The sequence below is a fragment of the Bubalus bubalis genome, chromosome 14 (assembly GCF_019923935.1).
Source record: "Bubalus bubalis isolate 160015118507 breed Murrah chromosome 14, NDDB_SH_1, whole genome shotgun sequence".
Lineage (NCBI taxonomy): Eukaryota > Metazoa > Chordata > Mammalia > Artiodactyla > Bovidae > Bubalus > Bubalus bubalis.
In genome coordinates, this window is record NC_059170.1 from 62,958,125 (window position 1) to 62,980,257 (window position 22,133).

Below are 22,133 nucleotides of genomic sequence, written 5' to 3' on the forward strand. Positions count from 1 at the left end.
ACTGGAGTGGGGTGCCATCGCCTTCTCCATATTTATTTCTCCAAATATTCTAAGATGTGTTTAAATAAGACATAATGATGTCATATATTTAAATTTTATTTATGCACACACACAATGGAATACTACTCAGCCATAAAAGAGAATAAAATCTTGCCATTTGCAACACCATGGATGATCTTAGAAGGTATTATGCTAAATGATGCTGAAGCTGAAACTCCAATACTTTGGCCACATGATGCAAAGAACTGATTCATTGGAAAAGACCGTGATGCTGGGAAAGAATGAAGGCAGGAGGAGAAGGGGACAACAGAGGATGAGATGGTTGGATGGCATCACCAACTCGATGGATATGAGTTTGAGCAAGCTCCAGGAGTTGGTAATGAACAGGGAAGTCTGGCGTGCTGCAGCCTGTGGGGTCACAAAGAGTCAGACATAACTGAGCAACTGAACTGATTAAGAGAAATGAGTCAGGCGGCGAAAGACAAATACTGTATGGTACCACTTATACGTGGAATCTAAAAAATAAAACAGTAAATAAAATGAAAACTAAGGAACAAATTTTTTTTTATCCAAAATGTATAGAACTTTACACAATATCTGTTCTATTATATCTGAAATTAGAAGAAAGAAAATTTGTAAAATAGAGTTATCACTAGCAATAGAGAGACTTGGGACATGAAAAAGAATGGGGCTTGATGGGTACCTTCCTACTAGAGTGAGGAAAATTTTGTTCTACTTGGAACAAACACATTAAAAAAATAGAAGGATTTCATAAAATTTTTTGTATTAAAGGAAAAAAAGAAGAGTTAATTAATGATTATATCCATAACCTTGAGACAAGTATTTGTTTTTTTCAATAGACACAGGTAACACAAAAGAAATAAAGTTTTCAGACTTTAAAAGTCCCAGTCCACCCCTGGCCATTCAAATCTGAACCCTCACAAGTCCAAGCGTTGCCCAACTGTATCTACCATCATGCCTCCTTGAAAACTTACAGTATAGTTCCTTCCAACATAGTTAAAAATATGTTTCTAAAATTCAGATGTTCCATTTTATTGATTTTTAGAGATTTTTAAAGATTTTCTTTGATGTGGACCATTTTAAAATCTTTACTGAACCTGTGATAACAATGCTTCTGTTCGGTTTTTGACCTCACGGCATGTGGGATCTGAGCTCCCTGACTAAGGATTAAACCTGCACCTCCTCATTGAAAGGTGAAGTCTTTAAGCACTGGACCACCAGCGAAGTCCCAGATGTTCTGTTTTAAAATGCTGTATCCATAGCCAATTTCACCTTATTTAAGTGTGAAAAATTATTATGCATTACACAATCTACTCATCTAACCCCAACTAAGTTCTAAAAATGCAAATGAAGCACAGAGGAGCACCAATTAAGGTATTATGTTTATCCCTGCAATTATAAGAGCCATAAATTCTTTCAAGCCAATGATGTCTATCATTTTAATTAGTCAGTGTCTGAGTTTTCCTTAGACTAACATTATATGTTTACAGGAACAAACTTAATAGCAAATCCTTCAGTAAGATATAAGAGCACTTTAATAATTTTTTTAAAGATTTTTTTTTGTTTTTTTTTTTTTTTGGATGCAGACTGGTTAAAGTCTTTATTGAATGTGTTACAGTATTGTTTCTGTTTTTTTTCGTTTTGGTTTTTTGACTGAGAGACATGCGGGAATCTTAGCTTCCTGAACAGGGATCGAACCCACATATCCTGCACTGGAAGGCAAAGTCTCAACCACTGGACCAGCAGGGAAGTCCCTCTCAATTATTGTTTAAATCTATCACAGAAAACTAGCCAATCTGATCACACAGACCACAGCCTTGTCTAACTCAATGAAACTAAGCCATGCCATGTGGGGCCACCCAAGATGGTCGGGTCATGGTGGAGAGGTCTGACAGAATGTGGTCCACTGGAGAAGGGAACGGCAAACCACTTCAGTATTCTTGGCTTGAGAACCCCATGAACAGTATGAAAAGGCAAAATGATAGGATACTGAAAGAGGAACTCCCCAGGTCAGTAAGTGCCCAATATGCTACTGGAGATCAGTGGAGAAATAACTCCAGAAAGAATGAAGGGATGGAGCCAAAGCAAAAACAATACCCAGTTGTGGATGTGACTAGTGATAGAAGCAAGGTCCAATGCTGTAAAGAGCAACATTGCATAGGAACCTGGAATGTCAGGTCCATGAATCAAGGCAAATTGAAAGTGGTCAAACGAGAGATGGCAAGAGTGAATGTCGACATTCTAGGAATCAGCAAACTAGAATGGACTGGAATGGGTGGATTTAACTCAGATGACCATTATATCTACTACTGTGGGCAGGAATCCCTTAGAAGAAATGGAGTAGCCATCACGGTCAACAAAAGAGTCCGAAATGCAGTACTTGGATGCAATCTCAAAATCAACAGAATAATCTCTGTTTGTTTCCAAGGCAAGCCATTCAATATCACGGTAATCCAAGCCTATGCCCCAACCAGTAATGCTGAGGAAGCTGAAGTTGAACGGTTCTATGAAGACCTACAAGACCTTTTAGAACTAACACCCCAAAAAGATGTCCTTTTCATTATAGGAGACTGGAATGCAAAAGTAGGAAGTCAAGAAACACCTGGGGTAACAGGCAAATTTGGCCTTGGAGCACGGAATGAAGCAGGGCAAAGGCTAATAGAGTTTTGCCAAGAGAACACACTGGTCATAGCAAATACCCTCTTCCAACAACACAAGAGAAGACTCTACACATGGACATCACCAGATGGTCAACACCGAAATCAGATTGATTATATTCTTTGCAGCCAAAGATGGAGAAGCTCTATACAGTCAGCAAAAACAAGACTGGGAGCTGACTGTGGCTCAGATCATGAACTCCTTATTGCAAAATTCAGACTTAAATTGAAGAAAGTAGGGAAAACCACTAGACCATTCAGGTATGATCTAAATCAAATCCCTTATGATTATACAGTGGAAGTGAGAAATAGATTTAAGGGCCTAGATCTGATAGATAGAGTGCCTGATGAATTATGGACAGAGGTTCGTGACACTGTACAGGAGACAGGGATCAAGACCATCCCCATGGAAAAGTAATGCAAAAAAGCAAAATGGCTGTCTGAGGAATGGCTGTCTGAGGAGGCCTTACAGATAGCTGTGAAAAGAAGAGAAGCAAAAAGCAAAGGAGAAAAGGAAAGATATTAAGCATCTGAATGCAGAGTTCCAAAGAATAGCATGGAGAGATAAGAAAGCTTTCCTCAGTGATCAATGCAAAGAAATAGAGGAAAACACCGGAATGGGAAAGACTAGAGATCTCTTCAAGAAAATTAGAGATACCAAGGGAACATTTCATGCAAAGATGGGCTCGATAAGTGACAGACATGGTATGGACCTAACAGAAGCAGAAGATATTAAGAAGAGATGGCAAGAGTACACAGAAGAACTGTACCAAAAAGATCTTCACAACCCAGATAATCACGATGGTGTAATCACTCACCTAGAGGCAGACTTCCTAGAATGTGAAGTCAATTGGGCCTTGGGAAGCATCACTACGAACAAAGGTAGAGGAGGTTAAGGAATTCCAGTTGAGCTATTTCAAATCCTGAAAGATGATGCTGTGAAAGTGCTGCACTCAATATGCCAACAAATTTGGAAAATTCAGCAGTGGCCACAGGACTGGAAAAGGTCAGTTTTCATTCCAATCCCAAAGAAAGGCAATGCCAAAGAATGCTCAAGCTATCACACAATTGCACCCATCTCACACGCTAGTAAAGTAATACTCAAAATTCTCCAAGCCAGGCTTCAGCAATATGTGAACCGTGAACTTCCTGATGTTTAAGCTGGTTTTAGAAAAGGCAGAGGAATCAAGATCAAATTGCCAACATCCGTTGAATCATGGAAAAAGCAAGAGAGTTCCAGAAAAACATTTATTTCTGCTTTATTGACTATGCCAAAGCCTTTGACTGTGTGGATCACAATAAACTGTGGAAAATTCTGAAAGCGATGGGAATACCAGACCACCTGATCTGCCTCGTGAGAAACCTATATGCAGGTCAGGAAGCAACAGTTAGAACTGGACATGGAACAACAGACTGGTTCCAAATAGGAAAAGGAGTACGTCAAGGCTGTATATTGTCACCCTGCTTATTTAACTTCTATACAGAGTACATCATGAGAAACGCTGGACCGGAAGAAGCACAAGCTGGAATCAAGACTGCTGGGAGAAATATCAATAACCTCAGGTATGCAGATGACACCACCCTTATGGCAGAAAGTGAAGAGTAACTAAGGAGCCTCTTGATGAAAGTGAAATAGAAGAGTGAAAAAGTTGGCTTAAAGCTCAACATTCAGAAAATGAAGATCATGGCATCTGTTCTGATCCCATCACTTCATGGGAAATAGATGGGGAAACAGTGGATACAGTGTCAGACTTTGTTTTTTTTGGGCTCCAAAATCACTGCAGATGGTGACTGCAGCCATGAAATTAAAAGACGCTTACTCCTTGGAAGGAAAGTTATGACCAAACTAGATAGCATATTCAAAAGCAGAGACATTACTTTGCCAACAAAGGTCCATCTAGTCAAGGCTTTGGTTTTTCCAGTGGTCATGTATGGATATGAGAGTTGAAGAAAGCTGAGCACTGAAGAATTGATGCTTTTGAACTGTGGTGTTGGAGAAGACTCTTGAGAGTCCCTTGGAGAGCAAGGAGATCCAATCAGTCCATTCTGAAGGAGATCAGTTCTGGGTGTTCATTGGAAGGACTGATGCTAAAGCTGAAACTCCAATACTTTGGCTACCTCATGCGAAGGGTTGACTCATTGAAAACACCCTGATGCTGGGAGGGATTGGGGGCAGGAGGAGAAGGGGACGACAGAGGATGAGATGGCTGGATGGCATCACCAATTCGATGGACATGAGTTTGAGTAAACTCCGGGAGTTGGTGATACACAGGGAGGCCTGGTGTGCTGCAATTCATGGGGTCTCAAAGAGTAGGACACGACTGAGCTACTGAACTGATCTGAACCTCTTCAGAACCAGCTCTTATTGGTTAACATTATAATTCCTTTATCTTCTCTTACACTGAAATCTCTTTTGTTTTCACTTTCAACTTTTTCAACATTTTCTCAATTTCTGGAGGAATTTCTTGTTTAAATTAGACAAAAATACGCACTGAAGAAACACAGTCAGAACAAATGCACAAATGAAATAATATTTTACTGTGTATATACTACTCTCAATTTCCCCTAACCAGAGCAGTGTCTGTGATAAACTTCCTCCGTATGGTCACTGCATGAAATTTTCAAAATCTCATTGTCTGTTGACTGTATTTAGAACAGAACTTGAGATTTTTCCTATACAATATGTTGCTTAAACAGTATTCTCAGTTTTGCGTAATCCAAATATAATTTCCAATATAAATATTTTCCCCCCTAAAAAAATAAAAATTAAAAAACCAGAGTGAAATATAGTGATTCCATGAATTTGAGTACCAAAAATCAACAGATATTTTACTGGGAAAATATTAACTTGGAAAACACTGGGTGGAGTAAGCTTGTACATTTAAAATGAACTTTCCTCTGCCCCCACCCACATCATATGCAACTCATCAACTTCCTTGAATCTTAGGACCACTTCTTTCGTCTTCATTGTTTATTATGAATAATAAATGAAACTAGAGAATTTAGCAATTTAGGGGCTTTTGTGAGAGCAAATTCTTTGAAGAAAATAGGAGGGTCAGAGGAAATCTGAATTTTTAAGCAATGAATGGAACATGAAGAAGAAAAAATAACAAGTATACAACATGCTTTTAAGAAATTTCAACTTATGCACACTTTAATCTCCCCAACAGGGAGAGAACTGCTAGAAAAAAGGGAGATGTACTAAACGCTGACTGTATGCCAGTGGTTGCTTAAAACATTCTATATATTATTATCTCCATTATTTTTCAGATGACTTAGATTCCAATAGCTCCATTTTTATGGACAAGAAAGATAAGAATTAGAGAGGTTAAATAGATCAGGTGACACCTTATAAGTAGTAAGCATTACAAAAGTCCAAATTCATCTTTTTAAACCCCAAACACATGCATTTAGAACTAAACCCTGTGTACAGGGTTCACTAAATTACACAGCCGAGGATAATCAGCCAGATTTCCCAGCGGAGGACTCTGAGTTGCTATGCCAGCATTCTCATCAGTAGGTAAGAGCCTTTTAAACTCCCCCCAAGTATTTCAAGGAAATACTTGACATCAAAGAGAAGCTAATCCATTCACGCTCCATTGTCTTATGCATTTTTTTTTTTTGCCTTATTTAAACTTTTCATTTTATACTGGAATATAGCTGATTGATTAAGAATGCTGTGATAGTTTTAGGTGCACAGCAGAGTGACTCAGCCATATACATGGATCTGTTCTCCCCCAAAATTCCCCTTCCACCAAGGCTGCCACGTCACATTGAGACCAGACTTCCCCGTGCTATACAGAAGGTCCTTGATGGTTATCCATTTGAAATTTGGCAATGTGTACACATCGACCTCAAACTCCCTTACACATAGTTTTCAAGCAAAAGTTAATTGTCATGTTAAAACATAATTATTTTATGACTCATATCTATAAATTACTTAAAACACATATGTGCATACACACACAAATTAAGACTTGGTCTCTGTCCTTATTATAATTAAAATTTTTATTAAATATTGGTCAATAACACAGAATATGATAGTGGCTGAATCTCCATACAGACATTTAAAAGAGGAATCTTGGTTGTCTTTTTCTTATTAAAATTCATTAAACAATTATTTTTCTCCATCATCATTTAGCAATTAACAAAATTGCCATCGAAATAAGCTTTTAAATATAACATCTAAAGACTCAATAATAACCCCCTAATATTACTTTTGCTAATAAAGCTCTGGTTCTTATTTGACTGATTAGAATCACTAATTTCAGATTCAGTTCAATTGCATCTTCCTAAATATATATGTTTTGCCTCCTCTTGTCTTTTTCTATTTTAAGTCGTCCTTGACGGAATTATTAGCCTACACCCATGAATATAGATGAAAAGTGTGCATGAACTAAAGTCACTTTCAGAAGTTTAGTGGATATAGCCACTGCCTGAATATCATTTATCCTTCATTTATCTGTGAAAGTTCCAGGTTAAGTGTTTTTGCAGTACTGAGACATTGAGAAACATTTCAAAGATATACACATACACACACGTTCTTCATGACAAATCAAAATTACTAAATTAAAGAGGTTTTCAATAAATAATAGATTGAATGATTACCATGTAATATAAAATAATTATATGCTTGATCTCTGCAAGAGAGAAAACTTTGCTAAAACATATGGTAGAAATATATTCTTAATAAAATGCAAATAATGGAGGCTCACACTCAAATGTCTATACCATCTAAGGAATACTGGTAAGGTGCTCAAAATATCAGATAATGTAAAATGATATAGTTTTTACTGAATACATGCCAAACAAGAGAATATACCAAACATGAGACTAGGTAAATTATATAGGTGATTGCGTGTGTGTGCTAAGTTGCTTCAGTCATATCCAACTCTTTGTGACCCCATGGACTGTAGCCCACCAGGCTCCTCTGTCCATGGGATTCTCCAGACAAGAATACTAGAGTGGGTTGCCATTCCCTTCTCCAGGGATCTTCCCAACCCAGGAATCAAACCCACATCTCTTATATCTCCTGCATTGGCAGGTGGATTCTTCACCTTAGCACCTCCTGGGAAGCCCATATAGGTGATTACCTCTTTTTATTTTTTTTTAATTTTATTTTATTTTTAAACTTTACATAATTGTATTAGTTTTGCCAAATATCAAAATGAATCTTTTTATTTTAAGAACTTAAGAAATAGGTTCTCTTCGAATAACAGATGAGGAATTTGGGTTTCAGAGAAGTTGTACAGCACATAGCTAGTAAGAAGAATGTCTGAAATTAGTACCTACTTCACTAGAACATGGTACCTAACCCGTGCTTCCCCATTTAGCCTAGGGGTGTATTTTGCTTCTGTTTAAATAAGAATAGAACTGAAATTCTTTGGAATTCACAAACTGGACCCCAAGTAATGGAACCCAATTGTCAGACTTATATAAAAGTGCCCTACAGTATCTACTTCATCTCCTGTGCACTAGGATAGAATGAGTGGCTATCAAGCAATCAAAATGTGGCTAATCCAAATTGAGATGGGTTGTAGTTGTAAAATAAATACACACTGGATTTTAAAGGCTAAGTCTGGAAGTAAGATTATAAAATACTTCATTATTATCTTACATAGCTTTTGTGTTAAAAATGATAATACTTGGGGCATATTGAGTTAATTCAGGGTTCAGTCGTGATTCAGGGTGAACTACACCAGGGTGTAGTTTGGTCCGTAAAGAATCTGCCTGCATTGCAGGAGATCCAGGTTCAATTCCTGGGTGGGAAAGACCCCCTGGAGAAGGAAATGGCAAAATATATTCTAAAAATTAACTCTGCTTTTCCTAAACATAACTTCTAGCATATATAAATTACACAAGTAGCTTACATTAGTGGCTTGCATTATACTTCTGTTAAAAGTTCATGATATTGCTGAATTATCTTTCACCAACTTTCATGAAGACTAATAAAAAGCAATTTGGCTTTTTAAAAATTTGTCCAGGACACTCCCCCAAATATGTTTAAACACATATATACACAACAGTATATATACTCTCTACTGGCACTTTATTATATCTAACCTAATATTAGGTGGTTTTTGAGATGGTTTTCCTATTCTACCCTACCACAATGAGATATTCTTAAAAGCAGAGTCTCAATTTCTATTCACCAAAAATTTTAACAGAATATCTTCAACAGCATCAGGATATACAAAGAACTCTAGTGATATTAATCAGATCAGATCAGTTGCTCAGTCGTGTCCGACTCTTTGCAACCCCATGAATCACAGCCCGCCAGGTCTCCCTGTCCATCACCAACTCCCAGAGTTCACTCAGACTCACGTCCATCGAGTCAGTGATGCCATCCAGCCATCTCATCCTCTGTCATCCCCTTCTCCTCCTGCCCCCAATCCCTCCCAGCATCACAGTCTTTTCCAATGAGTCAACTCTTTGCATGAGGTGGCCAAAGTACTGGAGTTTCAGCTTTAGCATCATTCCTTCCAAAGAAATCCCAGGGCTGAACTCCTTCAGAATGGTATGCACCCTTAATTTTATAATTAATATATAATCTATACCACTTTATACATACTTTAAAATTTTCCTTTTGGAAGCCTTTCCATTTTTGTTTAAGAAACTTCATTCCAGATTTCACAGGTTTAAGAATTTAAAATTCCCAATGAGATTGGTTTGTTCCTCTGACACCCCACTTAGTAGTTGTTCATTGAAGTTTAAAGTGGTTCTACATAAAACTTTTGCTCTCTCGTTACTTGGATGCTATGAGATTACTTTTTATTATGATCAAACATTTACTATTTCAAAGGTCAGATCTGGACAAAAGCTAGTATAGCTGTCATCAGATCTCCTACAGAGAAAGAAGGTGAAGCTTTTCTCAAGAACTAGATTATTCTGAGGTATCTGAAATGCTTTTACATTTCATTCTTATTAGTATCTAGGCTTCCCTGATGGCTCAGCTGGTAAAGAATCTGCTTGCAATGTGGGAGACCTGCTGCATTCGATCCCTGGTTTGGGAAGATCCCCTGGAGAAGGGAAAGGCTACCCACTCCAGTATTCTGGCCTGGAGAATTCCATGGACTGTATAGTCCATGGGGCTGCAAAGAGTCGGACACAACTGAGCAACTTTAACTTTCACTTGTTTGTATATATATATCCCTCAACACAATTTTGAAATCTTTGTTTTCCTCTGTACCATTCCATACTGTGCTGGAAACTTCAAGCAAACATACTGACTTAATTATGTGTCAGTGGGGAAACAGTTATCTAGAAACATAATCTGTGAAACGAATGAGGAAGTCAAGGCAGAAATGGTACGGTTCCCCATTCCACCCACCATGTTAAGTCAGCACAAATAAATTAGTTCATTCTTCTTAAAGCACTTTTGTTTCTTATTTACAATATGTAATTTATATACAAAAGGAATGGCATTTTTATTTTCTTCTCCAAACTCATGGTTTAAATATTAATATATATCATGTTATCAATTGATAAAATTTGTTCTTTTGCTTTCTTAGCACTATATACTGTATTTATTTTCATCTAATACCTCTAATATATTATAGGGATTAATGCTATTTAATATTTCCACATCTTATAACACTGCCAATTTATGTATTTTATTGGACATCTATCAAGTCAACATTTTAATCTAATTATTAAGAAAAATTACCCAAATATTTTTAGCTGAATGGATGGACATAGTCAATCATTTAAATGACTTAAATATATAAATTCAACCATTCAAATGAATAAGTGAGTGAGTGTTAGTTGGTCAGTCATATCTGACTCTTTGTGACTCCATGGACTATATAACCCACCATGTCCATGGCTCCTCTGTCCATGGAATTCTCCAGGCAAGAATATTGGAGTGGGTTGCCGTTCCCTTCAAATGAATAAAGTATTTGTCTAAAGAGAATCAAGTATATAAAATAACCACACTAACATCTAATTAAAATGGAATAAATCTGTTCTTGACATTCTTACATTTTATTAAGAGTGAATGATATTTATTTTGGATTGAAATCTGAATCAAACTGAAAACAAAGGAGCCTTATTTTATTGATCTAAGAAGATACTGACTAAACTAAGAACTCAGGAATTGGTAAATACACCAAAGCTTGGAGAGAAAATTGGAAGACAAGTTTATGAGTAAAGGCTTGAAAGATAAGATTTTAGATTTAAAAAGAATTTTCCTTATGAAAAGAATAATTTACTAGGTGTTTAGGTCACTTCTTTTCCATTTCTTTCCTTCCCACCTGCTGCTGCTGCGAAGTCACTTCAGTCGTGTCCGACTCTGTGCGACTCCATAGACGGCAGCCCACCGGGCTCCCCTGTCCCTGGGATTCTCCAGGCAAGAACACTGGAGTGGGTTACCATTTCCTTTTTCAATGCATGAAAGTGAAAAAGTGAAAGTGAAGTCGCTCAGTCGTGTCCAACTCTTAGTGACCCCATGGACTGCAGCCTACCAGACTCCTCCATTCATGGGATTTTCCAGACAAGAGTACTGGAGCGGGGTGCCATTACCACTCTGTAAAAGCACGAACTAAATAAATTAAAATGTACCTGTTGGAAGAGGCACTGTGAGTTCTTCTTTCACGGAGTGATGGGAAGATAGACAGTTCTTTGTAAGCACAATGTCATCCAGTGCTATATCACCACGGTGGCCCTTCCCAACTCGGCCTTCAAATTTGAGTTGGAAGTCCTCATCACCAGACAGGACTAGCTCTTTCCGCTGCCAGAAATTGCCTTGTTCTACAGTGAGGTTAAGCAGGACCTTCGTTTGGTTTGAGATTGATACCTGGATCAAGGTGAGCGCTCCAATGCCATGTCCATACATGTGATAATGAAAAATTATCTGCAACCAAAAATAGAAATATTATAAATAATGAGTACAATTAATTTCATCTTATTTTCAATTATATCATGCTGTCCTCTCTTTTCTTAACAGATTCTGGAAGAAAAAATAGGTCTGTATGTTCTATTGCTTAGTGAATACTCTATCAATGAACGAAGTTAGTCTAGCCTTAAATCATATGCTGCAAAACATGGAATGTAGTACAATAAGGACCAAACAGGAATTTAGTTGAAAAAATGAGTGGCGTTTACCCCCTTTTTGTGACTTACAAAAGTAGGATTCCTCCACAAACTCTTAAAATCCGCTGTCAAAGGGATACAAATATCATTAAAAAGTGCTATATTATATAGAAAGACTTTTCATGATTAAGAAACATCAGATACTAAAGAAAATAATTTCCATCTCATGAAACTTAAATCATTTTCTTCAAAACAGCAGAGTACTTGATTGCTTATTCCACCACATTCTTATACTTGAAACACATTTTCAGTTCTTCAAGGTCCTCAGGGCTCTACTATACATAGCAAAACCACCAGAATAGCAATTTCTAAATTTTACTTGAAATGTTTTAGAAGAGTAGACTTGAGTTTTACCCCCAAGTAAAAATTAATATGAGTATTTCCAAGGATTAACATTTCAATGTTTCAAATATGGAGTTTACCAGATTTTTGGTGATTAAAACACTGGTGGAGAAAGTTAGGGGAAATTCTAAAAAAGAGAAGAGTATGAGTTAGGAACAGTAGGGACTCAGAGTTTGGGCTTGTCATTTTTAGGAGTGAGGGAAAACTAATGGTGGGTGATCTTCATGCAGGAAAATAACATTTTAGAAACACTGGCACTCATGGATATTATATTCTAGAGAAGGGAAATGAATGTGTTTAAAGGGTAAAGAATGTGATTAAACAATATACATAATGCATACTTTCAAACAGCATCAAGAAGTAAGCTCTGTGAAGTCAATCTATGCAAATTTCCTAGCTGATGAATAATACCCAAACTTCAGCTATTACTCGATCATCCAAAAACATTTATTCTATTGATTAACCCATTAATGTAGGAAAACATGAACTCTGTGACCACTGTGGCTTGTTCTGGGAGGACTGGTCAAACCTGAGTGGCACAAAGTGAGAAACAAAAAGTGTCTGACTGGGGTTGACATATATACAATATTGACACCATGTAAAAAATAGATAACTAACAAGAACCTACTGTACAGCCCAGGGAACTCTACCCAATGCTCTGTATGACCTAAATAGGAAGAAAATCAAAAAAAGGAGGGGATATACGTATATGTAGAGCTGATTCCAGGGGGCTCCCCTGGTGGCTCAGTGGTAAACAAATCCACCTGCCAATTCAGGAGACATGGTTTCAACCCCTGGGTCACGAAGATCCTCTGGAGAAGGAAATGGCAATCTACTCTGATATTTTTGCCTGAGAAATCTCATGAAGAGGAGCCATGAGGCTGAAAAAGAGTCTGACATGACTTAGCAACTAAATAACAACAGAGCTGATTCACTTTGCTGTACAGCAGAAAACTAACACAACAATGTAAAGCAACTCTATTCCATTAAAAATTAATTTTAAAAAAGTGTCTGAGGCCAGCTTCTTGAGCAGTGTCAAAAAGCAAGAAAGGAAACTATCCAACAGGAAATAGCACACATCTGTCTGCAGCCCCTGCAGTCATACACATGGTCTTCCCAGTATTCTGCCTTGTTCTGTCTTATTTGCACAGAAAGCATAAGGCATATGTTTTATGTCACATAAACACTTCTGTATCTTCTTGAGGCCATTTTCTGAATGATACCATTGGGTTAACATGCAAACAAACATCTAAACACAAACACTCCATTTCTACAGAGAATACTTGATGACAATGTAACCTAATCACAGGGCAACATGAGCAAATAAAAATCTGTCAAGTACTGAATTCTTTTAAGGAAGCATCTTCACCAGAATTTCAGTTACTCTCTACACTCATCAATCTATGTCTGCATACCTCTCTGTATTCCACCCATCCCTCAGAAGGGAGAAAATTCTCCAATTTGATTTTATTCTGCCTGAAGGTACTCCACAAGGTCAAGTGACAGGATTTTCATGAAAGTTTAGGAGGTCATTTCTGCTCACTTGATAAACAAATTTTTTATATCTGAGAGTCCCAATCATTTCCAGCATGACTTTTCCTTACTACTTTTTATACAATCCATATCATAAATATTCATAAAATGAACTATTCATCATTAATTTTTTGACATTTCTCCTAGGCATACTTCATTATTCTCACACAGATGTTTAAAACAGTGGGAACTATAGTTCTGGGACCAGGCAAAAGTAGAGATAAATGAAACCCTTGGTTACTACAGTATGAAAAAAAAAAAATCTACTGAACATTCTTAGAGGAAGTCTAAATAGAAAAGCTAAGAAGTCTTCTTTCTGTTGTCTTCCAAATTACTTGATACTTTCTTAAAAATAAAACCCCAGAACACCGGGTTTATATATGTTGTGTCTATATCTATAAATCTGTATATTCACAGATATTCTGAAATGAGAAAATCAGTTCTAGTCTTGGAAAGTTAATTAAAAATTAAACATGCAGTATATAAAATTTCAGTTTGACTTCTTTGCTTCTCTAAAACTCAATGTTTGCCAAACTAATTAAAGTTTAATTGTGTATTTTTTCATTACATCCACTCTGGACTGCTGAGTTATGTCTCTCAAAGTTTGATCGTGTCACTTTCTTGCAGAAAATCTATCAAATGTGCCTAAAGAGAGAAGAGAGATATTATTCCGAGTGTTAAACTATGAAATCAACTTAAGCTGAGACAGAAAAGCTCCGAAGACAAGCTAAAGGTCTAACATGACTGGGGCAGTGGTAGGATGTGAAGGCTGGTCAGTATAAAACAGAGGAACAAACACCTGTAGTAAATACAGGTTCAGCTGGAAAGCCCATGACCAAAGATTTAACATGTCTCCTTCTAGAGGTAGGGCTCTCTGTGTTGTGGAAAGAAATATACAAGAATATGACAATCTGAAGATAATAAAGATTTAAATCATGCCTCCCAGTTTGATTCTTTGATCAACTAGCAACTTTCTGGATATAATTTGTTTTATTTACAGTGTTCAGACATTGAGGAGTATACCAGTCCAAGTACATGTGTTCACAGCTATGGAGACTATTTTTTGTCACAAATACAAAGGGCACATTTATTCACACATTAACTTCTTATAAAAAGATGCCATGAAGTCATTTCTGAGGGCTTAATTTATATGTAAAGCTAAATTTAGCTCCCAGCCTAGCTGGCTCAAATCCCCCTGGGGAATAAAAACAGACACTCACACAAATAATAAAGGAAAGTGAAGGGCCTTGCAAATGCATAGTCATCATATGAAGATCCAAACAACTATACTTATATTTTTAACGCTCTATAAACATTTTCTTCAAATTTCCACAGGATAATGGCCAAACCATTTTTTCCTAATCTAGAAATTCTACTTTTTAAAGGGTCAACTTCAGTCTTTAATTTTCCGTGAAGATGTCCAACCACTTTATCATGGTGTCAACTGTGACTAATATTAGTTCTTGGAAATATTTAACTATTTTACACTATTTCTCGCTGTTTAATTCTCTTCCTTATGATGAAATTCCCATAATTCCAATGAGTGCCAAGTTCCCTGAGTGGACACAACCAATATTTCACTTTGTTCTAAGTGGCTCAGACAGTAAAGAATCTGCCTGCAATGCAGAGACACATGTTCAGTCCCTGGGTTGGGAAGATCCCCTGGAGAAGGAAACGGCCACCCAATCCAGTATTCTTGCCTGGAGAATTCCATGGACAGAGGAGTCTGGTTGGTTACAGTCATGGGGTTGCAAAGAGTCGGACACAACTGAGTGACTAACACTTTCTTTCACTTTCACCCATAGTTATGGATAATAACCATGACATTTTTCCAATGGATTCCAAGATTCTTTGTCTATGGAACTTATCCATAGGATAAATTCTTCCAACAGTTCTAACAAACCTTCCCTTTCATCTTCACTTTCTGCTGCTCACAAAATTCCAAGTTGAGTGCATTCAAAGTCACTTTTTGGTCGGGTTTTGGCCATTCTGTTTTCTGTTTTAGACTCTATCAGAAGTTGCTTATAACATTTCTGTTTTAATTTTTTCTCCATACCTTACAGTTTTTGCTTCTCCAGCTTATGACTGGACTTGAAATTCTGGCTGCCCTCATGGGCTGCTGAGGGAACAAGCTCTTTATAAAGATGTAATGGCCAGATGAATTTCCCAAGGTGTGGTCAGCTGCTGGCTCTGTGCCTGTAGCAGGGACATTGCTCGCCTTCAGATTCCAGTCAAAGTCATCATCCTGCTCCTGCTCCCAGGAACAAAGATCAAACTCAAAGTCACAGCGCCCCCTGGAGGCACCTGGAAAACATTTTCCAATTTATGGTGGAGAGAAAAAGGAAATCAGCCGATAAAGCATGCAATCCAAAATCACATTTTATAAAGCATTCTCATGTCTAGGGACCTTTGAACTTGCTCCTCTCTCTGCCAGGATTCCTTCCCAAATGTCCACATGACCTGCCCACTCTTTTCTATCAGATCTGTATTTGAATATCACCTTGTCAGTGGATCCTTATTTACTGGTGTATCTAAAATCTCCTATACTCAACTCTCTCCTGCTTCACTGCTTTATTTTTATTGTTGGCACTTTCCTAATATATCATATCTTTACCTATTTATTTTATTTTTTGGGGCTTCCCTCACTCTTCACTCATCAGAATGCATGTTTCATGAAGGAGAGAATTTGCTCAGTTTTGTTCATTGTTATTTTCCCAGTGCCTGGCAAAAAACTGCTTAATTTGTTGAATAAATAAATGAAGTTTAAAAACAGAAAAAAAAATTATAGTAATCTTATGTAAGCTTTTATATAGAGAATGAATAAACAACAAGGTCCTATTGTATAGCATGAGGATTATATTCAATATTATATGATAAACTATAATGGCAAAGAATACAAAAAATAATGTGTATATATATATGTATACGGAGAAGGCAATGGCACCTCACTCCAGTACTCTTGCTTGGAAAATCCCATGGACGGAGGAGCCTGGTAGGCTGCAATCCAAGGGGTCGCTAAGAGTTGGACACGACTGAGAGACTTCACTTTCACTTTTCACTTTCATGCATTGGAGAAGGAAATGGCAACCCACTCCAGTGTTCTTGCCTGGAGAATCCCAAGGTCGGGGGAGCCTGGTGGGCTGCCGTCTATGGGGTCGCACAGAGTCGGAAACGACTGAAGTGACTTAGCATAGCATATATGTATAAACTGAATCACTTTGCTGTACAGCAGTAATTAACACAACATTGTAAATCAACTATACTTCAATTGAAAAATACCAAAAAAATTACAGTAATCCTGCCACATCATGCAATATTCAAAACCTACCAATAATATCCTGACAGAAACATTAAAATAGAATATTTTAGTTTGTTACACACAGATACATTACAAGCTAATGACTTACGTAAGTTTATTTCTTCACCAATCTGGTCCCAGGGTCAAAATCCATGGGAAGCTGTTAGTAATTACACCTTTTCTCCTCCAAACCCCTATTTGATCAAAGTAACTTATTTCTTCTCTCTTCTCCTCTTTGCTTCTCAGCTCTTGGTAGGGAATTTAGGAAGTTCATTATTTTTCAACACAGTTTGGCATGGGAAATACTGCCTGAAGCAAAATTACTAATCATCATAATTATTTTTTTAATGTATACTCATTTCAGAGATAATAAAATTGTGAAATGAAAAAGTAAGGTTAAAACTGCAATTATTTATTATAATAAGTCACAGAAACTAAATCTGTTATTTAATACCAACTATCTCTCAGGTATTCTAAAAATATTTATTATTAACATTGCTTAAGTTTTTCTTTCATTTCCAGAACAGTAAAAATTATTGAGTTCAACTATGTCCGTATTGGTTTTCTGCCTGCCAAATCTATGCATCTCTGACAGTTACTGTTGTTCAGTCACTCTCATGTCCAACTTTCCATGACCCCATGGGCTGCAGCACTCCAGCCTTGATTTCTTTTTTCTTCTTTTTAAAAATACAGGCTATCCTTTTTTTTTTTTTTCCCTTCTTCTTCTTCTTTTTTTGCTTTTTTCTGGTTGCCGTAGAGTCTACATTATACATTTGCAACTAATCCAAGACAACTTTTAAATAACAATATACTACACTTCAAGGGTGGTGTGAATAGCTTATAATAACAAAATAACCCTAATTCCTCATTTTCATTCCTTGTATTACTGCTGTCATTAATTTCACAAAGATAAGCACATGTATTGGAAAAGGAAATGGCAACCCACTCCAGTATTCTTGCCTGGGCAACCCCATGGACAGAGGAGCCTGGAGGGCTACAGTCCATGGGGTCACAAAGAATCAGACATGACTTCGTGATTAAACAACAAAGTATATGTGTATATATACACACATACATATATATAGATATACACAAGAAATACATAAGCATACGTAATATATTGTGGCTTTTTATTATTTTGAACAAACTATCTGTTATAAGAAAAAAAATGTTTTTTATTTTACCTTCACTTATTGCTCCTCTGATACTCCTTTCTTTATATAGCTCTGAATTTCAGATTTTTTTCTCTCAAAAAGTTAGTTTAACATTTCTTGCAAGGCAAGTCTACTAGCAAAAGATGCTCTTATTGTTTGTATGAGAAAGTCTATAGCTTCCTCATATTTAAAGGATAAATTCACATGGTACAGAACTCTACATCAGTTTTTTTTTTTTCCTTACAACACTTTAAATGTCATTCCACTTTCTTCTATCTTGCATTGTTTCTGCAGAGAAGTTGGATGTAATTTTTACCTTTATTTGTGTATAAGTAAGGTATTTTTCCCTCTGACTTCCTTCAGAAATTTTACTTTACCTTTGACTTTCTGTAATGTTAAAAGTTAAGCCCACGTGTAGATTTTTTTGGGCATTTATCCAGAATCATATTTCCTGAGCTTCCTGTATCTGTGATTTTTATGTGCCATAGGTTTGGCAAAATTCTGTCATTATTGCTTCAAACATTTCTTCTGCTCCTTTGTTTCTTCTCCCTTAGATATTCCTATTAGTCACATCTTTGATAGTTGTCCCATAGTCCCCCAATATTCTGTTCTGTTTTTCTCAGTCTTCATTCATTTGCTTTTCAGTTTTGGAGACTTCTATTAATATACCCTCTAGCTCAGATCTCTCTCCTTAGCCACATTCAGGCTACTATTCAGTTAATCAAGACACCATTTCTGTTACAGTGTTTTTAATCAAAATCATTTCTTTTTGGTTCTTTATTAGGATTACATCTGTTCTTCTTGCATGCTGTTTTACCTACTAGAGGCCTTAGAATATAAATCATAATTGTTTTAAATTCTTAGTCTGATAATTCCAACATCCCTGCCATGCCTAGTTGTGATGCTTGTTCTGTTTCTTCAGATTCTATTTTTGCCTTGTAGAATGCCTTGTAATTTTTTCTTGATAGCCAGACATGATGTACCAGGTAAAAGGAACTGTTGTTGTAAGTAGGTCTTGAGATTCCCTGGTGGCTGAGATGTAAAGAGTCTGCCTGCAATGCAGGAGACCTGGGTTCGATCCCTCTGTCAGGAAGATCCCCTGGAGAAGGAAATGGCAACCCACTCCTGTGTTCTTGCCTGGAAAATCCCATGGGCAGAGGAGCCTGTCAGGCTACAGTCCGTGGGGTTGCAAAGAGTCAGATACGACTGAGCGACTTCACTTTCACAGAAGTAGGCCTTTAGCAATGTGGTGGTGAATATGGGGGTAGGGAGAGTGTTCTATGGTCTTATACTTGGGTCTCTTTTAGTGAACCTATGCCTCAGGACTGAACTTCACAAGTGTTCTCAGGATTTCTTCCCCCCTCACTTCTTAGGTGAAACAGGATTCCTAGAGGAAGCTAGCATTATTTCCCCTCGCCCTATAAGTTAAGCTCTGATAATACCCTAGCAATATAGGCTCTGGTTAACTACTAATAGCTTCCCCCAATGACAGGATTTGTTAGGAAGAATCAAGTGCTTTGGTGAATTTCAGAATGGTTCCTTTATCCTTCCTCCTGCTGGAAGAAGGAGGGGATTCTTTTTTCTCCAATATTTAATGTGGGAAGCTGGTTGAACTTCTGGAGATAAATCTCACAGTACTGGGTGGGGGAGGGGGGGTTGGAACACGCCTTATGGCTGTGTTCCCCTATAGTTTTTAACACTCAGGCTTGGCCACATTGAGCCTCCAGAAACTCATCAATATCACTCAGGTTTTCCTACTCTAGAAACTGATTTCTGAAGTGGCTACTGCTTGCAAGTCTCTGCTCTGATAAATTCTGACTCTCTGTACAGACTGCCTATCTTTCCAATCTTGAGGACAGCTTTTGTGCTATGCCCTCCCCTCTCTTATGGATGCAAGTGAAGTGAAGTGATATTGTCACCCTGCTTATTTAACTTATATGCAGAGTACATCATGAGAAACACTGGGCTAGATGAAGCACAAGCTGGAATCAAGGTTGCTGGGAGAAATATCAATAACCTCATATATGCAGATGACACCACCCTTATGGCAGAAAGTGAAGAAGAACTTAGGAGCCTCTTTATGAAAGTGAGAGTTTAAAACATTGGCTTAAAACTCAACATTCAGAAAAGTAAGATCATGGCATCTGGCCCAATCACTTCATGGCAAATAGATGGGGAAACAGTGGAAACAGTGGCTGACTTTATTTTCTGGGGCTCCAAAATCACTGCAGATGGTGACTGCAGCCATGAAATTAAAAGACATGTGCTCCTTAGAAGAAAAGTTATGACCAACCCAGACAGCATACTAAAAAGCAGAGACATTACTTTGCCAACAAAGGTCCATCTAGTCAAAGCTATGGTTTTTCCAGTAGTCGTGTACAGATGTGAGAGTTGGACTATAAAGAAAGCTGAATGTTGAAGAATTGATGCTTTTGAACTGTGGTGTTGGAGAAGACTCTTCAGAATCCCTTGGACTGCAAGGAGATCCAACCAGTCCATCCTAAAGGAAATCAGTCCTGAATATTCATTGGAAGGACTGATCTGAAGCTGAAACTCCAATACTTTGGCCATCTGATGTGAAGAACTGACTCATTTGAAAGACCCTGATGCTGGGAAAGATTGAAGGTAGGAGGAAAAGGGGACAGCAGAGGTTGAGATGGCTGGATGGCATCACCAACTTAATTGACATGAGTTTGAGTAAACTGCAGGAGATGGTGATGGACAGGGAGGCCTGGCGTGCTGCAGTCCATGGGGTCACAAAAAGTCAGACATGACTGAGTGACTGACCTGAAGTGAAGTGAAAGTTGCTCAGTCGTGTCCCACTTTTTGCAACACCATGGACTATACAGTCCATAGAATTCTCCAGACCAGAATACGAGAGTGGGTAGCCTTTCCCTTCACCAGGGGATCTTCCCAACCCAGGGATCGAACCCAGGTTTCCCACATTGCAGGCAGATTCTTTACCAGCTGAGACACAAGGGAAACCCAAGAATACTGGAGTGGGTAGACTATCCCTTCTCCAGAGGATATTCCTGACTGAGGAATCAAACCAGGTCTCCTGCACTGCAGGCAGATTATTTACCAACTGAGCTATCGGGGAAGCCCTACGGATGCAAGAAGAGTTGTTCATTTTTCATTCTGTTCAGACTTTTACTTGTTATTAAGACAGTAGGTTGCTGGCAATTTCTGAGCTCCTCACATACAGAACCAGATAGTGGGGATTACACTAACACCTTTTTACAATTCTGCTGCTAAATGATAAAGAAGGCTGACACCGAAGAATTGATGCTTTTGAACTGTGGTGCTGCAGAAGACTCTTGAGAGTCCCTTGGACAACAAGGAGGTCAAATCAGTCAATTCTAAAGGAAATCAACTCTGAATATTCATTGGAAGGACTGATGCTGAAGCTGAAGCTCCAATACTTTGGCCACCTGATGCGAAGAGCTGACTTGTTGGAAAAGACCCTAATGCTGGGAAAAACTGAAGGAAGAAGAAGGAGGAGATGACAGATGGTTGGATGGCATCACTGACTCAATGGACATGAGCTTGAGCAAGCTCCAGGACACAGTGAGGGACAGGGAAGCCTGATGTGCTGCTGTCCATGGGGTCACAAGAGTCAGACATGACTGAGCAACTGAACAACAACAGAACAAGAGGTTGTCAGCAATTTCTGAGCTCCTCACATACAGAACCAGATACTGGGAATACATAAACACCTTTTTACAATTCTTCTGTTAAATGATAACACTAACGATGTTAGTAAAGATGTTATAAAACTGAGAATGTATTCAGTTCAGTTTAGTTCAGTCGCTCAGCCGTGCCCAACTCTTTGCAATCCCATGAATCACAGCACGCCAGGCCTCCCTGTCCATCACCTACTCCCAAAGTTCACTCAAACTCACGTCCATCGAGTTGGTGATGCCATCCAGCCATCTCATCCTCTGTCGTCCCCTTCTCCTCCTGCCCCCAATCCCTCCCAGCATCAGAGTCTTTTCCAGTGAGTCAACTCTTCGCATGAGGTGGCCAAAGTATTGAAGT

The 22,133-nt window shown here is 38.0% G+C and overlaps 1 protein-coding gene across 7 annotated transcripts in view; it reads right to left on the minus strand.

Annotated features, from left to right (window-relative positions):
• Nucleotides 1-22,133, minus strand: part of MALRD1 (MAM and LDL receptor class A domain containing 1) — a 743,525-nt gene that overhangs the window by 305,755 nt on the left and 415,637 nt on the right. For all 7 annotated transcript variants that reach the window (XM_044928177.2, XM_044928178.2, XM_044928176.2 and 4 more), the window contains 2 exons: nucleotides 15,700-15,947; nucleotides 11,238-11,529 (listed from right to left, as the gene is read on the minus strand). In XM_044928177.2, the coding sequence (XP_044784112.2) occupies nucleotides 11,238-11,529; nucleotides 15,700-15,947 (540 nt within the window). The remainder of the gene's footprint in view (nucleotides 1-11,237; nucleotides 11,530-15,699; nucleotides 15,948-22,133) is intronic.